The sequence below is a fragment of the Electrophorus electricus genome, chromosome 14, assembly GCF_013358815.1.
Source record: "Electrophorus electricus isolate fEleEle1 chromosome 14, fEleEle1.pri, whole genome shotgun sequence".
Taxonomy (NCBI): domain Eukaryota; kingdom Metazoa; phylum Chordata; class Actinopteri; order Gymnotiformes; family Gymnotidae; genus Electrophorus; species Electrophorus electricus.
The window spans coordinates 10223702-10244227 of NC_049548.1; the positions used below are offsets into that span (position 1 = coordinate 10223702).

General features: G+C 37.1%; 1 protein-coding gene across 1 annotated transcript; it reads left to right on the top strand.

Annotated features, from left to right (window-relative positions):
- Nucleotides 1-2100: 2100 nt before the first annotated feature.
- Nucleotides 2101-20393, top strand: LOC113588407 (cadherin-related family member 1). The gene is made up of 18 exons (XM_027027573.2): nucleotides 2101-2114; nucleotides 3153-3411; nucleotides 4024-4121; nucleotides 8565-8710; nucleotides 8874-8924; nucleotides 9448-9537; nucleotides 9797-9883; nucleotides 10726-10842; nucleotides 11359-11502; nucleotides 11868-11946; nucleotides 12179-12279; nucleotides 12382-12585; nucleotides 13680-13832; nucleotides 14066-14230; nucleotides 14842-14909; nucleotides 16845-17073; nucleotides 17435-17689; nucleotides 18292-20393. Exons 2-18 carry the CDS (start codon nucleotides 3362-3364, stop codon nucleotides 18877-18879), a joined length of 2625 nt encoding a protein of 874 aa, XP_026883374.2. The 5' UTR covers nucleotides 2101-2114; nucleotides 3153-3361; the 3' UTR covers nucleotides 18880-20393.
- The last annotated feature ends 133 nt before the right edge of the window (nucleotides 20394-20526 follow it).

The following is a 20526-nucleotide window of genomic DNA, read 5'->3' on the forward strand; positions in this document are numbered from 1 at the left end:
AAGAGGGGGCCGTATCGTGACAGCCCCTCCCCAACAGTGCGATTCCCAGCATGCCAGCCTATCAGGCTACGGCCCCCAGACCTATGCCAAATGGTGAGGCTGGAGGACCGAGCAACCTGCCTGCAGGACTGAGTGGAGACAGACAGGGACCAAGAATGACGACAGACACAGGGATGGATATGCTAACAGGAACGGGTACAGACATATAGGGAGACAAAGTGATCAGCACATTCAGCGTGATGGGGACAGTCACAGTGACAGGGACAGGTACAAAACTACATAAAGGATTTGGAAATAGTCCAGGGAAACAGGCAAGAGTCTTGGTCTATCTCCCAGTCATTGGCTGGGTTGTAGTCAAACCCACCTGTGGGGAATTGCCCCTTGCTGATTTGGGGGGGCAGTGACTTTTGTACACCCGTTTCAGGAAGCGCACCAGCTACTTTGCCCATCTCTGGGGTGGGTACTGGTGTCGCTTCATTCTTACCTCTACAAGGCTTAGGCGTGGGCGCATGAGTTCCAGGGCTGTGTCCCATCTGCAAACCACTGTAGAGGTGAACTCTTCCTTTGTGTGGTCTAATCCCTTAGGTGAAGGCCTTGCCCTCAGGGAAGTGGTAGCTCAGTGGTTAAGGTGCTTCCCTTATAATCAGGTGGATGTTGGTTCAAGTTATCACAGTTGGGTTTCTGAGTAAGGCCCTTAACCCTCACTTGCTCAAGCTGTACCCAATCATAATTCCAAGTTAGTTTGGATAAATGGACATAAGGAAATCACAGAGTGCTAGCATGTGAAGTCACAAAGCCATACACTGTTTCTTACTTTTTAACCAGTTTTGTCCCAATATTTCTAGTTTACAATTCCACCCTCTAGCTAACTAAACCTCCCCTATCACTTGACCCCTCCAAACTGGGAGGGTGAAGGCTAGCACATGATTTCTCCAGTACACATGGGGTTGGGATTGGAGGTTAAGCCATCCAACCCACTCAGAGAGCGAGGCCAATTATTCTGTCTTGGATCCTGACCAAGAATGGCTCTGGAATTGCTGGGGATCAAACCAGCAATCACTCAATAATCAGAATCACTCAGAACTACTTTACAAAGTGCTTTACATGATAAATAAAACAAGGATAAATTAAAGTAGAAAAGAAAAACTAGAGACCAAGAAAAATAAGTGACAATAAAACAATATAAAATATATAAAGCAAAATAAAATGTTTTTTTGCATTGACTGGCCAAGTGAGTGTTTTCATGCCTTTGTGCTACTTGCACAAGTCTTCCCAATTATTGAATTAATCTCAATATGTATAGTTGAAATTAAGCAATAATACAAATATTCTTGTTGCCCTTGAATAATTGTGCCAATAAATAAATATTTTGGATCAGACAATGCAGTATTATTTGCCACTTCAAGGGCTGAGATAGTTATTTCAATGTAACTGCATTTCACATTAGAGCATGTTAGCTGGAAAGTAAATAAAGTGATGACTGTACAGCATCTGGTATTCCCCCGTTTAAGTGTTAACCAGGCCCATACCTGCTTAGCTTCTGAAAACAGGCATGCTCAGGCTGGTGTGACCAGAGGCCTCTAAAAAGTCTTTCGATTGCCTTTTCATAGCAAGCGCAAATGCTTTACAAGCACATTGGCTTTTTTATTAAAATCACTGTATTTCAGGATTAAGCATGTTTGCTGGAAAGCAAACTAAAGTGATGCATGAAAAGCTTACAGCATCTGGTATTCTCAGGTGGTCTCTTATCCAAGTACTAACCACACTGTTTCATAGTTATTACCATGTAAGTACTATAGTCTAATATAAGTTGTAATAAGTTGTGTGCATGTAAATAAATGTGATAATCACTTAGTGTTGTTTTTGATGCTATAACAATATGTATTTTGGTTTTTGTATTTTATGTGAGTAGGTGGATGTGTGTTTGTGAACATACAGGATCACTAGGAGCTGTTTTCTATTCCGTACTCTCTGCTCTTCCTGGTAACCACGCATATTTCAGGAAGTGAGGAGAGTGCATGACTGGCTGCTTTGGTTGTCGTTTGTGCGCATCATCACTGTGCGTCACATGTTATTTTTATACTTGTGAAAATCATGACAGCTTGGCTCTAAAGGTAACCCACACACTGCTTTATGTTTGACCAGAGATCTGAAGTTGAATGATATTTATAACAAAATTTCACAAGATGATTCATACTTGTTGCCTTGCCAAACTGGAATGGCACATTTACTTTCAGCTCTGTGATTAATAGAGGTCACAATGACACTTTTTAAAACCATGATGAGAAATTTATAAAGACAATGTTTTTTAACTGTAAGCTATATTTTCAAAGATACATAGATTTAGTTCAATTTTACTGTTCTTTATGCACAAGTGCATAGTGATCCTACATATTCAGCTAAGATAGGAGGGTTGTTGACTATATTGTTTAAACAGAATAAAACAGGAACTGTTTAGAGGTTTAAGATCCTGTTCCTGAGCAATGCATTCAGGACAACAAAGTTTTGTGTGTTTATCAATCCCTTCCTTTGCTTTTAGAGACCATTTATAACCCAGTTCACATCCTCAATTCTAAATCTGAAAAGAGATTCATTTTCTTTGACTTTAGTTAAAGAAAGTGAGTTTATCCAAACTGAATGTCTCTTGGGAAGTTCGGTGATATATGTTTCATTTTGAAATTAACCTCTGATCGTTAAATATAATGTTTTGTATACACCTCTGTGACTATTTCCCATTCAAATTAAAAAACCTAAATATTCATGTTATGGTCTATAACACACTTTTCACGACCAAGAAACTATTGTCAAAGGAACCTGTGACCTCAAGGAACCCTAAGTCATACTAGTGCCAACAGATGAACTGGGAACATCTGGAGGCTATATTGAGGTTATATTCTGGGAAACCATAGGAAACCACCATTCTTTGCTGTTTTCCTTGTTTTATTAATCATCATGAATCAGTAAATGTCAGTATATTAAAAATCATGTTTCGGGAGGTAGAGCAAGGACAACACCTTGTTTATTAGTCTATAGAACCCATGTTTATGCAAGAGAAACACACTGACTCAACTGTATGTGTTGTACACGTTTTTTAATGACCTTTCCACCTGCTGTGGCCTGCATGTGTGCTGGTGGGTATCTTTGGAGTGCAGGTCTCGCTCTGAGTCACCACCAGGCAGCGTGAAGAGCTCCAGATCAGGGCAACCGCTGAGGATCTGCACAAGCGTCACTGGATTAGCGCACAAGGTGTTGCTACCTCCCGCACCATCTGGAAGACATAGCCAGAAAAGGCACGCTCTCTACCCACCCTCTTCACGCGCAACTTTGCTCTACACACTGCCTGGTCACACGATGAATTCCCATGCAGACACCAGCTCTCTTTTCTCTTCCTCTTTCTTCAAATCAGTCTGGGTGAGTGAATTACCCTCATTTTTGTGAAATATTCTGGAAGGAGGGCGTAGGTAATTATCGGCTGCAAGATGAAGCTGGGTAATCCTTTATCTGCACTGTGAAATCCACAGTGCAAAAGCACTCTTATAGGAGATTTAGCTGTGTATAACAGGATTGCATCTGTGTAGGAACTGCTGGTTGTGTATACATGTCTGCATTTTGTTAACATTTTTGTTTTCATACTTTGCTTTATAGTTTCCTCCATAATGTTGTTATATTTTTCTCTCTGTCACAAACTCATTCCTCTCAGTTCTGCTTACCTGCTCGTATAGCAAATGAATTACTTTTTAGGATTTTTCTGTAAGAGTTTTAGAAATATTGATTTCTTAATAATAATTTAATACCATTAAACAAAATGTAATTTATATTCTACGTTGGTAGTCCTATTTGTGGTCTAATTACTTCTAAGACAGTTTCTTCTGTCTAGCATATAAACTGGCTATAGTGTCACCATTGATGAATGTAGTTTTTAAAAAAATATTTTGCAAGATCCTCCCACCCTAGCCCATCATTCTTGCACGACATGGTATTTCCTTCATATGAAACATAATTTTGATATTTGCACTCTTCCAGGCCAATCAGATTTCGCATCCTTACTTCTATGATAAAGGACCCAGCAGCACAGATGGGAAACATGGCCCTTTTTAGCATTTCTGAAGACACACTAGTTGGTGAGTGCATGCATAAAAAACAAACCAACTGAAAAAACATTACCCCTTGAATCAATTTGACAGTGTATTTAGATTCAACATTTCATGGTAGTGGCAGATGCGTCGTGATATACATGCCAGAGGAACATTATAAGATGTCTGCAGATGAGTGCCATTATTCTGAGATTAGCATTATGCTAATGCATTCTGTCAGTTGTATATGAAAGCTATAATTAGTGGAATCCCTTGCTAATCTGTGTACTTTAGTCATGTGGTAATGCCACTTTAGAAAGATAACATTTCTCTCTGGGTTGGACTTGCCATACATCTTATTCTTATAAACAGGTTTTAATTTTAGATGTTATTGTTTTATATTTTGAACCATGTTCCATTTGCGCGTTGAAGGTTACATGCAGAGGAATGTTGTCTTCCACTACTTTGTGTGTAATTCTACAGCCCCTGAACAAACTAGACACTGTGCAGGCCAATTCTGCACATGTGACTTTACTCTGCTGTCTATGGATGATAAAGTGTTGATGAAAAGGAAGGTGTTGATTGGTGTAACACATACTGAGCTAATTCACCAGTTAAATTCACCAGTTAAATTCACCAGTTAAATTCACCAGTTAAATTCACCAGTTAAATTCACCATCTTGATTTCCAACTGGCAGCATCATCTGGCAATGCAGCTCCACCAACATTTTCTGAGTCCCTCCATTTTTTGAAAGGTGGTGCTTCAATTTCAGATAGGTGTCAGTCATTTTCTACTAGCAAATCAAATAACTTTAAAGACATTATGAGATATAACTCTTGATAGTGCACAAAATAACTTGCTAAAGTTGATACCACAGTAAACCCAAATTAGAACATCACTGTGCATCTTAACAATGTTACAGAAAAGTAAGGCAGGCTGGACCCATGTTTTTAATAATGTAAATGTTCTATTTCACCAAATCATGTGTCACTGAAGAAAAAATAATTTTCAGAGTTACTTAGATAATCAGAGTACATTCAGCATAGGGGCTTCTTAAAATAGTAGAGTTTTTGTTTATTCTGTCCTATTACATTTACAGAGAAAGGACTGATGAAGTTTAAAAACCATTAATAATTATGAATTAATTCCAAAGTTTGAAATGTTTGCAGTGTGAGAGAGTTTTTCACATTTGAGAGAATACATTCTATTGGTTGGCCCAACATTCTATTGTGGTGTCTAACATACAGTTCCAAATTATACAAAATCTTAAGAACAGCTGTGTCAGGTTTACATTCACTTTATTGTATTGAGTTAAGGTTCTAACTTACAAATATGCACAATATTACCATTGTAACCATGCCCTAAATGCAATGGAACTGTAGAATAAAACTACTGACAACATGTATAAAAAAATAGTCAAGAAAAAAAAAACAGTGGCAGTACAAAATTACAAAGCTATAATGTCAAAGTAGCAAAATAAAAATTGTTTTATTTGTACAGCAACTTTCTGATACCAAGGTCACATTATAAGGTATGCTACAAAACAAGGGGATGGGGTGGAAGATGTAGAGAGAAGAAGAAGAAGAAGAATACTGCATGAACTTTTTCCACTGAGATCTGAGATATGGACTAGAAGAGTGGTCACAGTGAGATGGAGGTGGTGCATTCCTGTAATGATTGGCCACCCTGTTTTATGATTTCCCTGTCAAGTCTTTGTTTTCCTTTACGTCCTAGTTCCGTTCCTTGGTTTTGTTTTCTCTGCCCCTCGTCTGTTCCTCAGTTTCAGTCTGTGTTTTGGTTGTTCCTGTTATGTTCACCTGCATCTAATTATCCTTGATTGTTCTGGTTATTTTAGACCTGGGTTTTGTCTTCTAGTTATTTTGGTAAGTTCCTTCAGTTATGTTTATATCATGCTCCTAGTACTGTCATTGCCATTGCTTTTCCTTTTACTCCAGTCGTGTATTATTTTACCCTCAATGTTACCCCTTTGCCTCTGTTTATTTTGCCCTTTGTATTTGCAATTCCCTCATTTAATAAACCGCCTCCTGCATTTGTGTTCTGCCTCTTGCCTCGTTCCTGTTGAAATCATTACAGAATAACTGACAAACTAGAAGACAAAACCCAGGGCTAAAATAACTAGAACAATCAAGGATAATCAGATGCAGGTGAACATAAGTTCAGGCACTATAGCACTGAAAGACCTGCCATCCACTGAGGATAGCCTGGTGTGTGGCACTGTAAGCTGTCCAAGGACCTAAGGGTGCAAGATGGGATGTAGGGACAAAGAATCTCAGGAAGGTGACCTGGAGAAACAACATGGGATTTGAATGTAGTCAAGAGTTGTTTAAAGTGAAATGTGGGGAGAGAGGTTCAAGGTAAGGGGTTTTAAATGTTTTTTGGGATTATCATAAACAGGATTCTGAGCCTATGAAGGAGGCGTATTTTGGTATCCTTAGCAGCATTTGACACCCATGTACTTATGAATATGGATGAGGAGCATGAGGATCATAGAGTATGAGGAATCAGTAGGCTTAACATTACAACTAGAGTCAACTGTTTTTGCTGCGAATTGGAGGAAGGTATACTAAGGATACATCTGTGAGGAGATCAGAGATACCAACCACAGAACCAGGACCCAGATACTATTAAGGCCAATAGAGCACAGTGTATGACTTGAGTATGGTTAGGAAGCCCACATGCAGCATGTCAAAAAACAATTCAGTAAAGACAATTTCAGCAACAAATGAGCAGGCTAATGTTCAGGATAATTTATGCTAATAAGAAATAAAGTCACCAAGTAATCCTAGTAAATTTCAACAAAAAGTATTTTTAGGAATATTTAGGCAGGCAGTACAGCATGTGACAAGGAGTAACCTTCTATCAGAATCATGTCCTGAAAAGATGTATAGTGTAATTGTCAATTCATTAATATTAATTAATAATCAACTTAATCACAACTTTTAAAGTTTATTTGGGTTTAGTATTAATATTGTCAGAACAAAAGTAATGGCTAATAATATTCACAATTCAAGAGTTATCTTTGATTTCAAACACTAAAACACGTTAGTCAAATAGGTAAGACATCATTCTTCCATCTATGCAACATTGCATGTTTTTGGCTATTCCTCAGCCAAACAGATGCAGATGCATGCATGTGTAACATCTAGACTACTGTAATGTTCTTTAGTCCAGCCTTCCTGTTAAATCCCATAATGGGTTACAATAAGTACTGAATGCAGCTGCTAGGATCCACACTTACTAGGAGAGTGGACCATATCACTCCCATCCTTCAGAGTCTTCATGGGCTACCTGTTACTCACAGTGTACTGTACTGTTTAAGGTACTTCTTATTATATTCAAAGCATTACACAAAACTATGGATTTCACTACCAAAATCTGTTGGATTGCCTTCTTGCTATCCTCGTTTAAAACTCTGCAAAATACTCATTGCTTTTCATTATGCTGTCACTGCTCCAGTGTATGAATGTAAAGTTTTGTGTACCTGCTAGTCTTTTTTACTATGAATTGTGTTTAGCGTGTTTGTTGTATGAATGCAAAACAGTCTTGAGCATTGGAATAGTGCTATATAAATAAAGCTCTTAAAAATAAATAAGTAAACAAAATAAATAAATAAAAGAGTCTCCTAATGAATGTGTCTAGCTCTCAGGTCATTAGGCAGGGAATTTGACAGCTTAGGGCCATAGCCACAGTTTTGGGGATAGCCAAATCTTAGAGAGAAGAGCATTGCAGAAGTCCAGTCAACTTGACAGAAAAAGCTTATATATGTTTTTTTCTGTCAGCTATTGATAGAATGGCACAAGCCTTGGATATATTTCTGAGGGGATAGAATACGATTTTGCAAACATTACTAACACTGTAGGGTGTACATGATGCATGTCTGGGCTCTCTCAAAGGTAAGGTGTGAATGTTTGACTCCCAGTGGTTTCAGGGTCATAAAGAAACCACGTTATCACAGTTCCAGTACATCTCAATAATCACTTTGTTCACTTTAATGATCAAATGTCTTGGAGTCAATCAGCTGTCTAAGTACATGGGACATAACATATAACTATAATGCCATACTGGATAAACTTTATTTATCTGTATGTTTTTGTTTGTTTGTTTTGTCCTGAATGGGGAGATTAACAGGCTTGGAGAGTGGTGGACAATTGGTGGACTGGTTAACTGGTTAACAGGGTCAGGGGGTGGTGGACAATTTAAAATTATAGAGGAGTTATGTTTTTAATAAAAATGTCCCCATAAATGATTAAATATTGCCATTTGATTATATTGATCATTTGATTATTTCTGCGGCAACTGATATTTCCAGTGATATATGTGCTAAGAGTAGATTTTTTGAGTGTGTCACAACATCATTTGTCAAGGAGACCCAAAAGCATAATTTGCTAAGAAATACATTTTGATATCCCAAAGAAAAACATTGGTCCTGTTTTCTTACTGATGTTTACATGATGATTTTCCTTCTATAGGAACTGAAGTTTATACTCTAAATGGTACAGACCCTGAGGCTGACAGTGTCACATATGGCCTGACCTTTGACCAAGGCTCTAAAGAGTACTTCAGGGTCAACCCCAAATCCGGCCAGGTGACTCTGATTGAAGCACTTGACAGAGAGGTGAGCCACATCTACAAGGATTCTACAAGGATGTTGCAATTAGTATACCACACAAACTCGGCTGTGTTTATGTATCAGTGATTATATTTAATGTCTTAGTAGTTGTCTGAATGACTTTTTTAGTTAATTGATGTGTTGGTGATGTATCTTATTTCTCAACTAGGTTGAAAATGACATAGCTGTGCTTGTTAGCATTACTGATGGAAGGAATAAGGTAATGTTGATGAATATATTGTTGTTCAGTACTTCTTTATGGTCAGAATGTTTGGGGATTTTTAAAAGTTTTAAAATTGTTTATATAGATATAATGTCCTGTACTGACTTGTATTGAATAGTATTTTTATGGTATTTAAATTATTATTTTTTTTTAACATTTAAAGAGGGCATATGTTAAAACATCTACCTCTATGCTGAAAATTGGCCCAAATTAAAATATGACCAAGTTTATTTAAATAAATCCTATTGTAAAATATGAAGTAAGTACTGTAGATAAAAATGATTACAGTACAATGATATGTCTTAATTTGTGTTAACAGAATTACAATTTGTGTAACTGATGCTCATCTATCAACTGATTGTGTTTGCTCTTTAAAAAAAAAAAAAACTTTTTCACTTCTATTTTACATTGCAGCTAATGATGTTGACTATAGAGACAGGAGAGTTTTTAGCCCCACTGAAGAGACTGATTTTTCTATAAAGGTGGGTTATAAATTAATAGTTTGTTTTTGTTTCCTCAGGTGGTTGAAAAAGTGCAGGTGCTTGTCTCAGATGCCAATGACGAGAAGCCTGAGTTTCTCAACCTGCCCCTCATTGTCAGCATACCTGAAGTGAGCAGCAGGATTCTACCCATGCTATGCTGCACTGACACCATTGCCCCTGACAATACTGTGCTGTTGTTGATTGGTTCCTGCCCTATTTGTTATGGTGCAATTAGAAAGGCACTATGTGTAGTCATCTGGGGTTTACATACTGCACCACCACTACACTATTGAAAAGATGGTACTGGTAGTACATACATTTACTACTGCTTATGTGAATTAGCACTGTGCAATGTTGTTAACATTCAGTTTTTTTGCTGTGTTGAAGGATACTGAAGCAAGAAGCAGCATCTTTAAAGTTGAGGCTGTGGATAAGGACTTGGGTGCTGGAGGGAGTGTCACATATTTCTTACAGGTGTGATACTACACATTTAAAAATGGATACATCATAGAATTTTAATTGCAAATGCCAGCACATGACTATCCAAAACAGTAGCTTTAGTAAAAACCATTGTGAGATAACCACTCTGACTTTATTAAAATGTTAAGTACATGTAAATGTTTCCTTCACATATGATTCTGCTCAGTGCATAACATACCAATCAGAATGCGCCAATGCAGTCAATGCTCAAACTATGGTAACAAAAAAAGTAATGTTCTGCTTATTTAAATTTTTACTGGCCATTCAAACTGGCCATTTGACACTGCCTATTTGACACTGCTTATTCACTCTAGTATTGTTGTGAACTCCCAATCTCAAAAGCATGCACACAATGTGGAAAGGAGAGTGAAATACAGGCCCAGATCAGCCTTGCACAGAAGCCAGGATTATCATAATTCCCTTTCTCACACAGCAGGGCTGAATGGCAGAGCAAAGGGGCAATCAGGAAATGTACTGCTACTCTGCTGGATTATATTTCAATTACATTTGAGAAAAGTACTGAGATCTTAGCCTGGTTCATGGCCATGCAGTGCAAGGCACTGCATGCTTGGTTCTGCTGTGCACATAGCAGTAATCAGATGCTCATAACCACATGGGTGCTTGGTTGGTGCATTACATGTAATAGAAAGTGTTCTGGAAACATAAAGCTTCTAGAGTTAACAATGAGATAGCTGAAATGGAGTTAGTGTTAGTATTTATGTAGATAGTACATAAAAAACAATAAAAAAAATTATGAACATTGTCAGTATTGGTGGACTTGGTATAAACTGTAACTGCATTGAATTATTTAGTTTTGTTGTTTGTTTTTCCTACAGACTGCTCCTAATACCAAGTTCACCATAGATGGCCATAGTGGCATTCTTCGCATCAAACCTGGTGAATCACTTGATTACGAAACCTCTAAAACGCATTTTGTCACTGTTGTTGCCAAGGTGAGTAGTGTTGCAACATAAACACAATGCAAATCCTCTGCATGCCATGCTCAGGGTGAAAGAGGTCTCCTGACCTAATGCCATCAGAAAGAGACTAGCCAATATATGACAGTTTTGCTACAACCTAGATGTGCTAAAATAATGTAATATAATCTATTCTTGTACTCTAGCCTTGTATTGTTTATCTTTTTTTAATACTGTGCTTTAACTGTTTCCAAAAAGTCTTTTAGCTCAGAAAGTTTTAGCTCAGAAAGAAGCCTGAAGTGTGATGAGCTTATAATGATTAGTTTAAGTTAGCTTACTTGTGTTTTAGTTAAACTTCATGTCCTCTTTAAAATCATCATGTCATTTGTTACACCACATCTTGGTCATTAATATATATATATATATATATATATATATATATATATATATATATATATATATATATATATATATAATATTTTTATAACTATATTTTTTATAAGTTTATTTTGGAAAGATGATTTAGTCACATAACTTTATTCATGTATTCAGGATGGTGGCGGTAGATATAATGGCAAACTTCAAGTGATGACCTCATCGGCCACCATAACTATCAATGTCCTGGATGCACAGGACTCTCCTCCTATCTTCATGGGAACACCATATTTTGGATATGTTTATGAAGTCTCAGTCCCTGTGAGTTATAATGTTTTTCTAAATAACACAGAGGGGGAAGGAAAAATTCATGTATGATGTCTCATAAAACATACTTGCATATAAACCCTGTGTTATGTGAATTCATTAATGAGTATGTAGATGTATAGCAATAAGTCTTGCACAACAGATCAAATCAATAAGGTGTACAAGCAGTGTTGTTTTGGAGGCAGTAGAAGCTACTGCACAAAAGTGCTAGCCAAACATATTACAAAGGCACTTTAAAAGCTGCCAACACCATGAAATTTAGATTAGAGTAGTTGACAGGTTATTTGATGTGTATATCAAATAAGTTAGCGGCCATATGATCCTCTGACTCACCTGTGCTTGGACACCCATGTGTTCAGGGAGCAGAGATATTTACTGTGTTTGCCAAAGATGGGGATCAAGGTGACCCTAACCCTATCCATTATTCTATTGTGAATGGTAAGAAGTATGACTGCTTTCTTCTTCACACATATTGCAAAAGTGGGTGTCCACCAACTGCTGTCCTATCATACATTTAAGATCTAGATGATCATACATTTAAGATGTAGATGATCTGTTTTTTATGCACTGAATACTTATTTAACTTGCATTAAATTTTTATTCATTGTCGTGGTCAAGAGCGCAAAGAAAATGATAAATCTGTTGTATTTTTTTAAAATTAACTAATCAGGAAGTGATGGCTCCTTCAGTATCAACAGCTCGACTGGTTGCATCACTCTGACATCATACCCTGTCCAACTGAGAAATGAATTATATGAACTTAAAGTCAAGGTACTTTTAAACAGTTTTAATGCAGTGTTGTGGAATCAACAGTGAAAACAAATTTATTATGAAAAAGATAAGATTGTTAAACGTTTTCTGTCTTGGAAAAAGGCCTCAGAAGTGGGTCCAGATGACCAGCTGTTCGACTATGCCATAACCATGGTGACCATCCGATTGGTGGACCTTAACAATCATCCACCTACCTTTTATGGTGAGAATGGCCTGCAGAACTTGTTTGAGCTCACCATGAATGAGCACCCACCTGAAGGGGAGATACTCAGAGGACTGAAGATCACAGTCAATGATTCTGACCAGGTAACTTAAAAGAAAATGTCATTGGTAAAAAATATTTTTTATTCGACATTCAGAGTAGAGAGTAGTTTAAAATAGTTTTAGGATTGTTTTTGTCAAATGCTTGTTTTTAGAGTTACAGACAGGGCAAACAAATTGCTTCCCATAGACCTCCAAAAGGCATAATTCTATGCCTTCTGTAACATAAAAATAAAGCTTTTGGCAATTTTTTTTTTTAAATGAAAAAATGTACAACTTTAATAGCATTTGACCTTTAAACAGTTTGACATATTTTCCTTAAACACCCAAGTTTACCCAAAATATGGTAATGTGGCTAATAATTGGAGTCATTCATTTTACTGCAAAAGAGATTATTCCATTATGTAAATGAGGTTGTGGCCAGCATTAACATTTATTTCTTGTTAATTGTTTTTATTTTAGAGTGTATATTCCATAACAAAGATAAGACTCCAAGTTTACTAGGCTGACAGGGCAACATGTGTTTTAACATTTTAGTCTAGGTTTTGGAATGGCTTGCCAGTTACACACATTTCAAGACATAACTCTTCAGAGAAATGAACTCCAAACTGTGCTGACTCTGTTCTGACTTCATGTATGGATGTTTGGATTCATTCTTTAAATCAGGACTATACAATTTGCCACCATTTAGGAGCTTTTGACATTACTGAAAGGTCTGTCGATAAAACAGCCTATGTTTTATGCGAAAACAAAAGCAAATATGCAATTAAGCTTCCTTGGTGAATTATTTGAAATTGATTAAACAGATAGTTCTGGTCTTACAGTATACACCAGACATTTGTTCATGCAGTATATCTATATCTATATTTATACTTGGCAGCCCAATTATCTGTACTGCAGAATATCACTATGTGATTGCATTTGGACTGCTCTCAGATGTTCTGTGCTTTTCAATTCTGCACTATTTCATCGCTGTTGCCCATTGGCCTGACCTTTATTTTTACAATGATAATGAGAAGGTGTACTTGGTGCTGTACGCTGCCTTGAATTGAATTGACTTATTGTATGCATTTATCACTTAAACTCAGTTGGAAAATTATGTCATGTTGGAATGTTTTTTTGTTTTTTTTTTCCTTTAGGGGGCAAATGCAAAGTTTAGACTGCGTCTGATAGGACCGGGTCGAGTTCTCCGCGTGGTCCCTCAAACCGTTCTTAATGAAGCTCAAGTTACCATTATTGTCGAGAATTCAACTGCCATGGACTATGAAAAATACTCTTTTTTAGCATTTAAGGTATAAAGTTTAAAAAAATAAATGTGCATAGAATTAACAGTTCTGGCTCCAAGTAAAGTTCTTAGACTTTTATACAAAGATAATTGTTTTTCAAGTTTATATTTAAACATACCATTAAAAATATATACAATATTAAAGTTTGACAACATACTGCTGTAGAACCACCTAATAAAAGGAAAACTGATCATTGAAAAGATCCAAGCCAAAGGTTTATCTATCCTAATGTTTTTCAGTTGTTAGCAGTCGAAATTGATACACCAGAACACTTCAGTGCCACAGCGGACATTGTAATCCATCTTCTGGACACAAATGACAACACTCCTCATTTTTCCTCTGAGTTTTATATGGCCCGGATCCCTGAGAACTCACCTGGAGGCTCCACTGTTGTGTCTGTTACTGTGAGTGCAAAAGAGTCCATTTCTAGGGTAATTTCCAAGGCCTGTGAACTGAATGTCTGGGATTGAAAATGTTAGTGCAGGAGTAGCATGGTATACGCTTTTTGTATTTAACATTTGGCCTGGTATTGTACATATACAAAGCCATTGTGTGGCTGATAGCAATGTAATCTCTAAGGTTTTTTCCCCCCAAAACAACAAATAAACAAAAATGATGTGCTTCTGTTACACTTACCTCCTAGTCATAGGGAGTGTCAATGTTATGTCAATATGCCAAATTTGCAACAATAAATGTTTTCCAGTATCCCTGAAATTTAATTGAGTTAGACAGCAGTTATCCCCAAGTCACTCCAACCAATCTATATCACCATGTACTCTCACCAAATATTCAATCTTGCTTAAAAATGCTTGTATATGATAATCTCTTTTGATAAATTATCTAAAGATAGTTCTACTTTGATTACATTTAGAGAATAAGACAGAAATGCCCCCCCCCCCTTTTTTTTTTTTTGCTGTAGCAAATAATATTTTACATGCATTTTTATGGTTATTATATGAAATTAGTATTTTACACTTGTGTATGATTTGTATAGGATTGTTGATTTATTTTTCAGGCCAAAGATCCAGACTCAGGGCTGTGGGGAGAACTGAAATACTCCATCTATGGCTCAGGGGCTAACCTGTGAGTAAAGCTAACATGGCCTCTTTACCTAACTAACACTTTAATGACATTAAATAAAGGAATGATTCTTCAACTGTTTTCCAATCATATAAGAATTGTAAATCACACAGACTTGATTGAGGCTTATGCAATCTCATTATCTCTAAAGCTGTGATTCATCTTTATGAAAAGATGATAACAGGGACATCTGAACTTTACATAACATCCTACAGGCTTGGTAGAATGATCAATTCACCACTTAAATTAATCTGAAATTAATACCACACAACCTGATACTGGATACTTTGGCAACAAATGCAATTTAGAAAGTAGTGAAATCTGCATTTTGTGTGGTGTTTTGCATGTGCTTTTGTGCCAAATTGCCCAAGGCTGTAGCACAAAGATACAAAATAATCGATTCTTCATTGTTTCAGTGACATTACCAGAGTGGAATATTTCTCAATGGCTGGCTTTCTTTAATTACTTGGAATGCTTTCATGCAGGAGTTCTTAAGGATAAAAAAAATCAGCTTGTTTGACAGTGGCATTTTAATATATTATTGGCAATATAAAGTATAATGCTGTCACATCATCTGTCCATGTGGGAGAGAGTGAAGATATCTACCATTAGTCAGAAGCAACCATATTGACGTTTAGAATTAGAGAGCACCTGGTTAGCTCAGAGAGGATGATGTGATATGTTGGCAATTTGGGCTATCTGCTGTAGGAAGAAACTCTTCACTATATGGTTGACCCAGATCTCTCCTACAAAAACATCTTACTTGGAGGCTGAAGCAAACATGCTATCTAACCCCATAATTGGATTGCTCGGATAATAATAGCTTCTCTAGGCTCCTTTTGTGAGTCAGGGCCCAATTAACATGCAAAGTGACAGCTGGAAATGAGAAGACAGCCATATAGACAAGAGCATGAAGTACACTGCAAATGCAAAAACTTGTTAATGTATGCCTCACTACATCCCTGGCATGGAAGGCGTGCTGGAAATGTGCGAAAGCTCACAAGTTTAAAGCAGCTCATTAATTTTCACCAGCTGAACACTGTCAGATCAATCAAGGCAAAACAGCTGATCAAGTCATAGGCCTGCCTAATATTAAATTTAATTTTCTACAGTGCTATTGCAGTCTGTAGTCTTAATGGTGCACAGTGCATGAATTTAGTCAATTCCCAAATGGACAGCTAATTGTCCAGTGTAATGAATCCATGGCTAGACTGCAGAAGTACGTTATTTACAGATGATGGTTGAAAGCATATGTGTATGCATGTGTGGGCACATAACTGGTGTCTAATCATTTAGATTTACATTAATAGCATTTAGCAAATGCTCTTATCCAAAGCGACTTACAAAAGTGCTTTAATCCTTTACAACAATGCAAGCATCATGCGAATTACTCACTGCAGCCAACAAAGACTGTTTAATTGTGTTGCATTGCCATGGTGTAAGGGTCTCTCTTGTTATCATCAATCTCCACGTGGAGAGATTCACCACTTGGTTCTTTGTTTTCTTTTATGTTCCTTCCCTGTGCTTTTTTTTTTTTAATCTTCTCTGGCTCTGCCCCAATCATGTCAATTCTCACCTTGAGTCTATCCATTTGTGTGTTGTCTCACTTTCCACATGTATCTTGTTACCTTCCTTATTTGTGAGTATAAACCCGTGTTTGCGTGTTCTATATTCCGATCTCTGGAATTTGGTAGTTGCGTATTTGTAGACTAGTTAGGATAATTCTTTGGTCCCAATTATTATTCATTATGTACTAGTTTCGCGAACATGAATTAAGCCTGCATCATAAGTTGAATCTTTATTTAAATCAATATTGTTCATGTCCTGGACCCAAGTCACCAGCTACTGCAGACAAGCTACTTCCTTGGGTTAAATAGTAACGTAAATAAACAATTGTTATTGATGCTAATTGTATTCTTTGGACTGACTGTGTTCCAGGTTTATTATACACCCAACGTCAGGGATCATCTATACACAGCAATGGGCCTCTTTGGATGCTGAATTGAATTCAAAGTATAATTTCTATGTGAAGGCTGAAGACACTGAGGGTAAATACAGCATGGCAGAAGTCTTTGTCACTGTGCTGGATATAAATGACCATCCTCCAGAATTCAATGAAAACCTCCTAGAAAAGATCATGATCATCGGTGCGCCTGTGAAAATAGAGGTTTGTCACTACTAATGTAGTATTTTCATTATTTGTATTAACTGTATTATTAAAATAATTGAGCAAATAGCCCTGCCATTTGACACAGATGCAAAAATGTAATTTTAGCATATGACCAAGAAATATTTTTAAATGTATATTAAGTCTGTAATTTCAAGCATGTACATTTTTTTTCATAGGATTTTCTTGTTTATGCCTACTTTTCAGACCACTGCTAAAAAGCTTTATTGTATTTAATGTGTATCATTACTGTACTCTTCTGTCTTGTGGACAGCCACCTGTCCTGCTGGCTAGAAGATGCATTTGGCTGCATTGTTGATACCTTCAGACACAGTATTTGGCTTTGTTTTTATGTATTCAGGCAGTGGATGGTGATGCAGAAGAACCCAACAATGTCATTGAGTACTCCATCATGAAAGCAGACCCTGCAAACGTTTTTGACATCAACAGTAGCACAGGCGAGATCAAGCTAAAACCATTTATCAAGTCTATGGAGATTGTGCAGAACATCACTAGGAAGAAAGACTGCAAATGGTCTGTTGTGGTACAAGCGCAAGATCAAGGCTCCCCATCTTTCATCACCACTGCTGTGGTGAAGATCGACCTCACCGAGGCGGTAAGAGTAGCTGTTGACTCACCCAAGCCCATTACAATGCTGAAATGCCTAGCATAAACTATATATATATATATATATATATATATATATATATATATATATATATAATATATATATATATATATATATATATATAAAAGAGAGCGAGAAAGCCATTGCACTGGGACTTCTGTCTGTCCCTGTGTGTGTGTGTATGACTTCATGTGTTACTATGAAGTACACTTTGGTAGATGTTAGCTTGTGCAGTGTACATTTTGGCTTTAAATATGAGTTACTATTTAGAATATACTGTAGATTTAAAGCTTGTTTTGTTTTTAGAAACTCGGTTTACTGGGAGGGAGGTTTTTGAAAGTAGCTAGTTTTGAAAGCTTTTGTGATGCAGACTTTGATTATTTGAATCCAGGCCTTGCAGTTAAAGTGCCTCAGACGATATATACCTGTCTCAAAGGCTTATTTGAATTAAGAAAAAAAATTGAATCTGTTCCAGCTTCCTCACAGGCATTGTTAGTTTACTGTGTCCTCCATCTTAGAATCAAAATGGCAAAATTCTTTTTTTCACTGTAGTTATTGTGAACTATATTACTTTTTGTGTTCTTTTTCAGAATCAACTCACTGGCCCCATGACAAACTTTTTATTGCAGAGTAGAGACAATCCATTGAAAGCTCTGGGCATAGTGACTGCGGTCATAAGTGTGATGGTAGTGGTCACAGTCATGATCTCCACAGTGATGTACATGCGCAACACAAAATCTAACAGGGTTTTGCCAGCCCGACGTGTCATACGCCGTAAGCGCAGAGAGCAGCACAACCTCACTTTCAAACCATTCGGACACTCTGAAAGCCCTGACAAGCTCTTGACGGTTGATGTGGAGAGCAACACTTCCAAGTGCAACATAAACAGAAATGGCTCCAGCCTGAAGTCACCACCACCCAAAGCACCAGTCCTACTTCAGCTACCAGTGACCAAACCTAAGCTTAGTGAGCACCAGCAAGCTGTACCCACAGTCTCAGGCTCCCTTACCTCCAGGAGCCTCAGCAGCAGCTTCAGCCAGAGAACCCTCAGTAGCATCCATCCAGAAAGCAGGCGAGGTCTGAACAAAGCAGGCAACATTAGTTCGGCGCTGGTGACCGAGCTGAAGAAGAAGCTGGAGCAGAAAATCATAGAGGCAAACCAGGGCTATTACTACTGAGGCCAGTGGATTAGGAAAGATGCTAACTGCTGAAGCCCCTGGGTTAGCATAGAGGTTATTAGAGCTGCCAGGTTGGTCTTTTTGACTGAAGTACACACTGCATTAATGGAATAGATGTGCACTACTTCAGAGCTGCTGCAAGTTTTGTGCAAAATGTCTGCTGGCTAAGGAAAATGAATGGTGCCAACTTAGGTTATGCCTCCACTTTTTATGAATGATGCATGATCATATATTTATAATTACATAACAAAATAGAGTAGAGGAGGAAAAAAATAACCATAAAGTAAGTTAAAATTTGCATTCTATGGGTACAGGTTTTCAGACTTACATCATGCCTATATCAAGAAATGAAAGCCCAGTCAAATGACCACTGTACATTTTCATATGAGGAGGACACATCTAGTGGCAGGCACAAAGAGAATAGAATTATGATGTGAATTAAAATAAGTGTTTTCTTGTGTGATTAATATTTAAGGCACAGTCAGCTTACACTATAGCACTTCAGAAGTTCTTTAGGCAACTTGAAAACAGCTCTCATTCTTGAGTAGCTCTGTGCTGTATTGCCCTCACTTGTGTTAAATAATGTATAAATGATACATTGAACAGAAAAAGCATAAAGGAAAAAAAATTAACATTAAGGTCTAGCCATTGAACAAAGCCATTACAGCTATAATCCTGTTTAAAGTTGAGTGTTTTTATTTTGTTTTGATGCTGTATTGACTATGTAAAACATTTTATTATTGATTTTGATCTGTATGCCAAGCTTAATCATGTTATTTACTGTTTATTGAGTGGTAAAGCTGCCCATAACTCCGTAATGATGGAGTTGCTACCTGAGCACTTAATCATTAACTTACATTAACTGGACATCAGCAGCAGAAGTATGCAGGAAGGATGTACATTGAAAAACCTTTGCCCGTCCTTCATAATTCATAAGCTCATTTTTAATCAACTGAAAGAACTGAAGAACCAACTTCTTTAACTTAACTAAAGTATAGATATTCTGTCAAAATATGATTCTTCTAATTCATACCTAGTTTGTTAATGTATCCCTTTTTTGTTTTGTGCTCTGTGTCATCTTTGCTTTCATTCACCTGCGTATTTTACCAGTATGAGCAATCTTTGCGGTTGCACTTTTGCCTTGCATTGCTTCAGAAAGACTGTCTGTGTATATCATATAAATTAGGCAATGTTTTGCACAAGCTTGAACTGTATATTTCACACGTTCAGTGTAGGATTCTGTTTGACTTGGGTCCAGTTAAAAGATGTCTAGTAATATTGTACTTACAAGACAATTGATTTTCAGAATGGTAGATGGGGAACTACTGTAATTGGTGGAATACAGATTTCCCAACATGGGTATATAAATGATCTGCTTCTTGTGAACACTTCTTGTAATGAAGTAAATTTTTGCATGTTAAATTTACATGCCTCATGTAACACTTATCTTCAAATGTTGTCCAGGTTTAATATGATGTGCTGAAATTGAATGTTGAATATATTTCACCTGTCTGTCTATTTCTGTGATGTCTTTTTATTGTCTTTGTATTATTTTGAATAAATATTTACAAATCAGCACCTGCTGGAGGAGTGTTTGTTCATCAGCTAGTAGTCAGTAATATTAAGTCAAGACTCTTGTTTCCACTC

Excerpts from the sequence above, each read along its gene's own strand:
- LOC113588407 (XM_027027573.2), top strand. The coding sequence starts at position 3,362 with ATGCAGACACCAGCTCTCTTTTCTCTTCCTCTTTCTTCAAATCAGTCT. Across the intron at positions 8,925-9,447 it reads TTACTGATGGAAGGAATAAG|GTGGTTGAAAAAGTGCAGGT; the intron begins GTAATGTTGATG and ends TTGTTTCCTCAG. Across the intron at positions 11,947-12,178 it reads CCATTATTCTATTGTGAATG|GAAGTGATGGCTCCTTCAGT; the intron begins GTAAGAAGTATG and ends TTAACTAATCAG.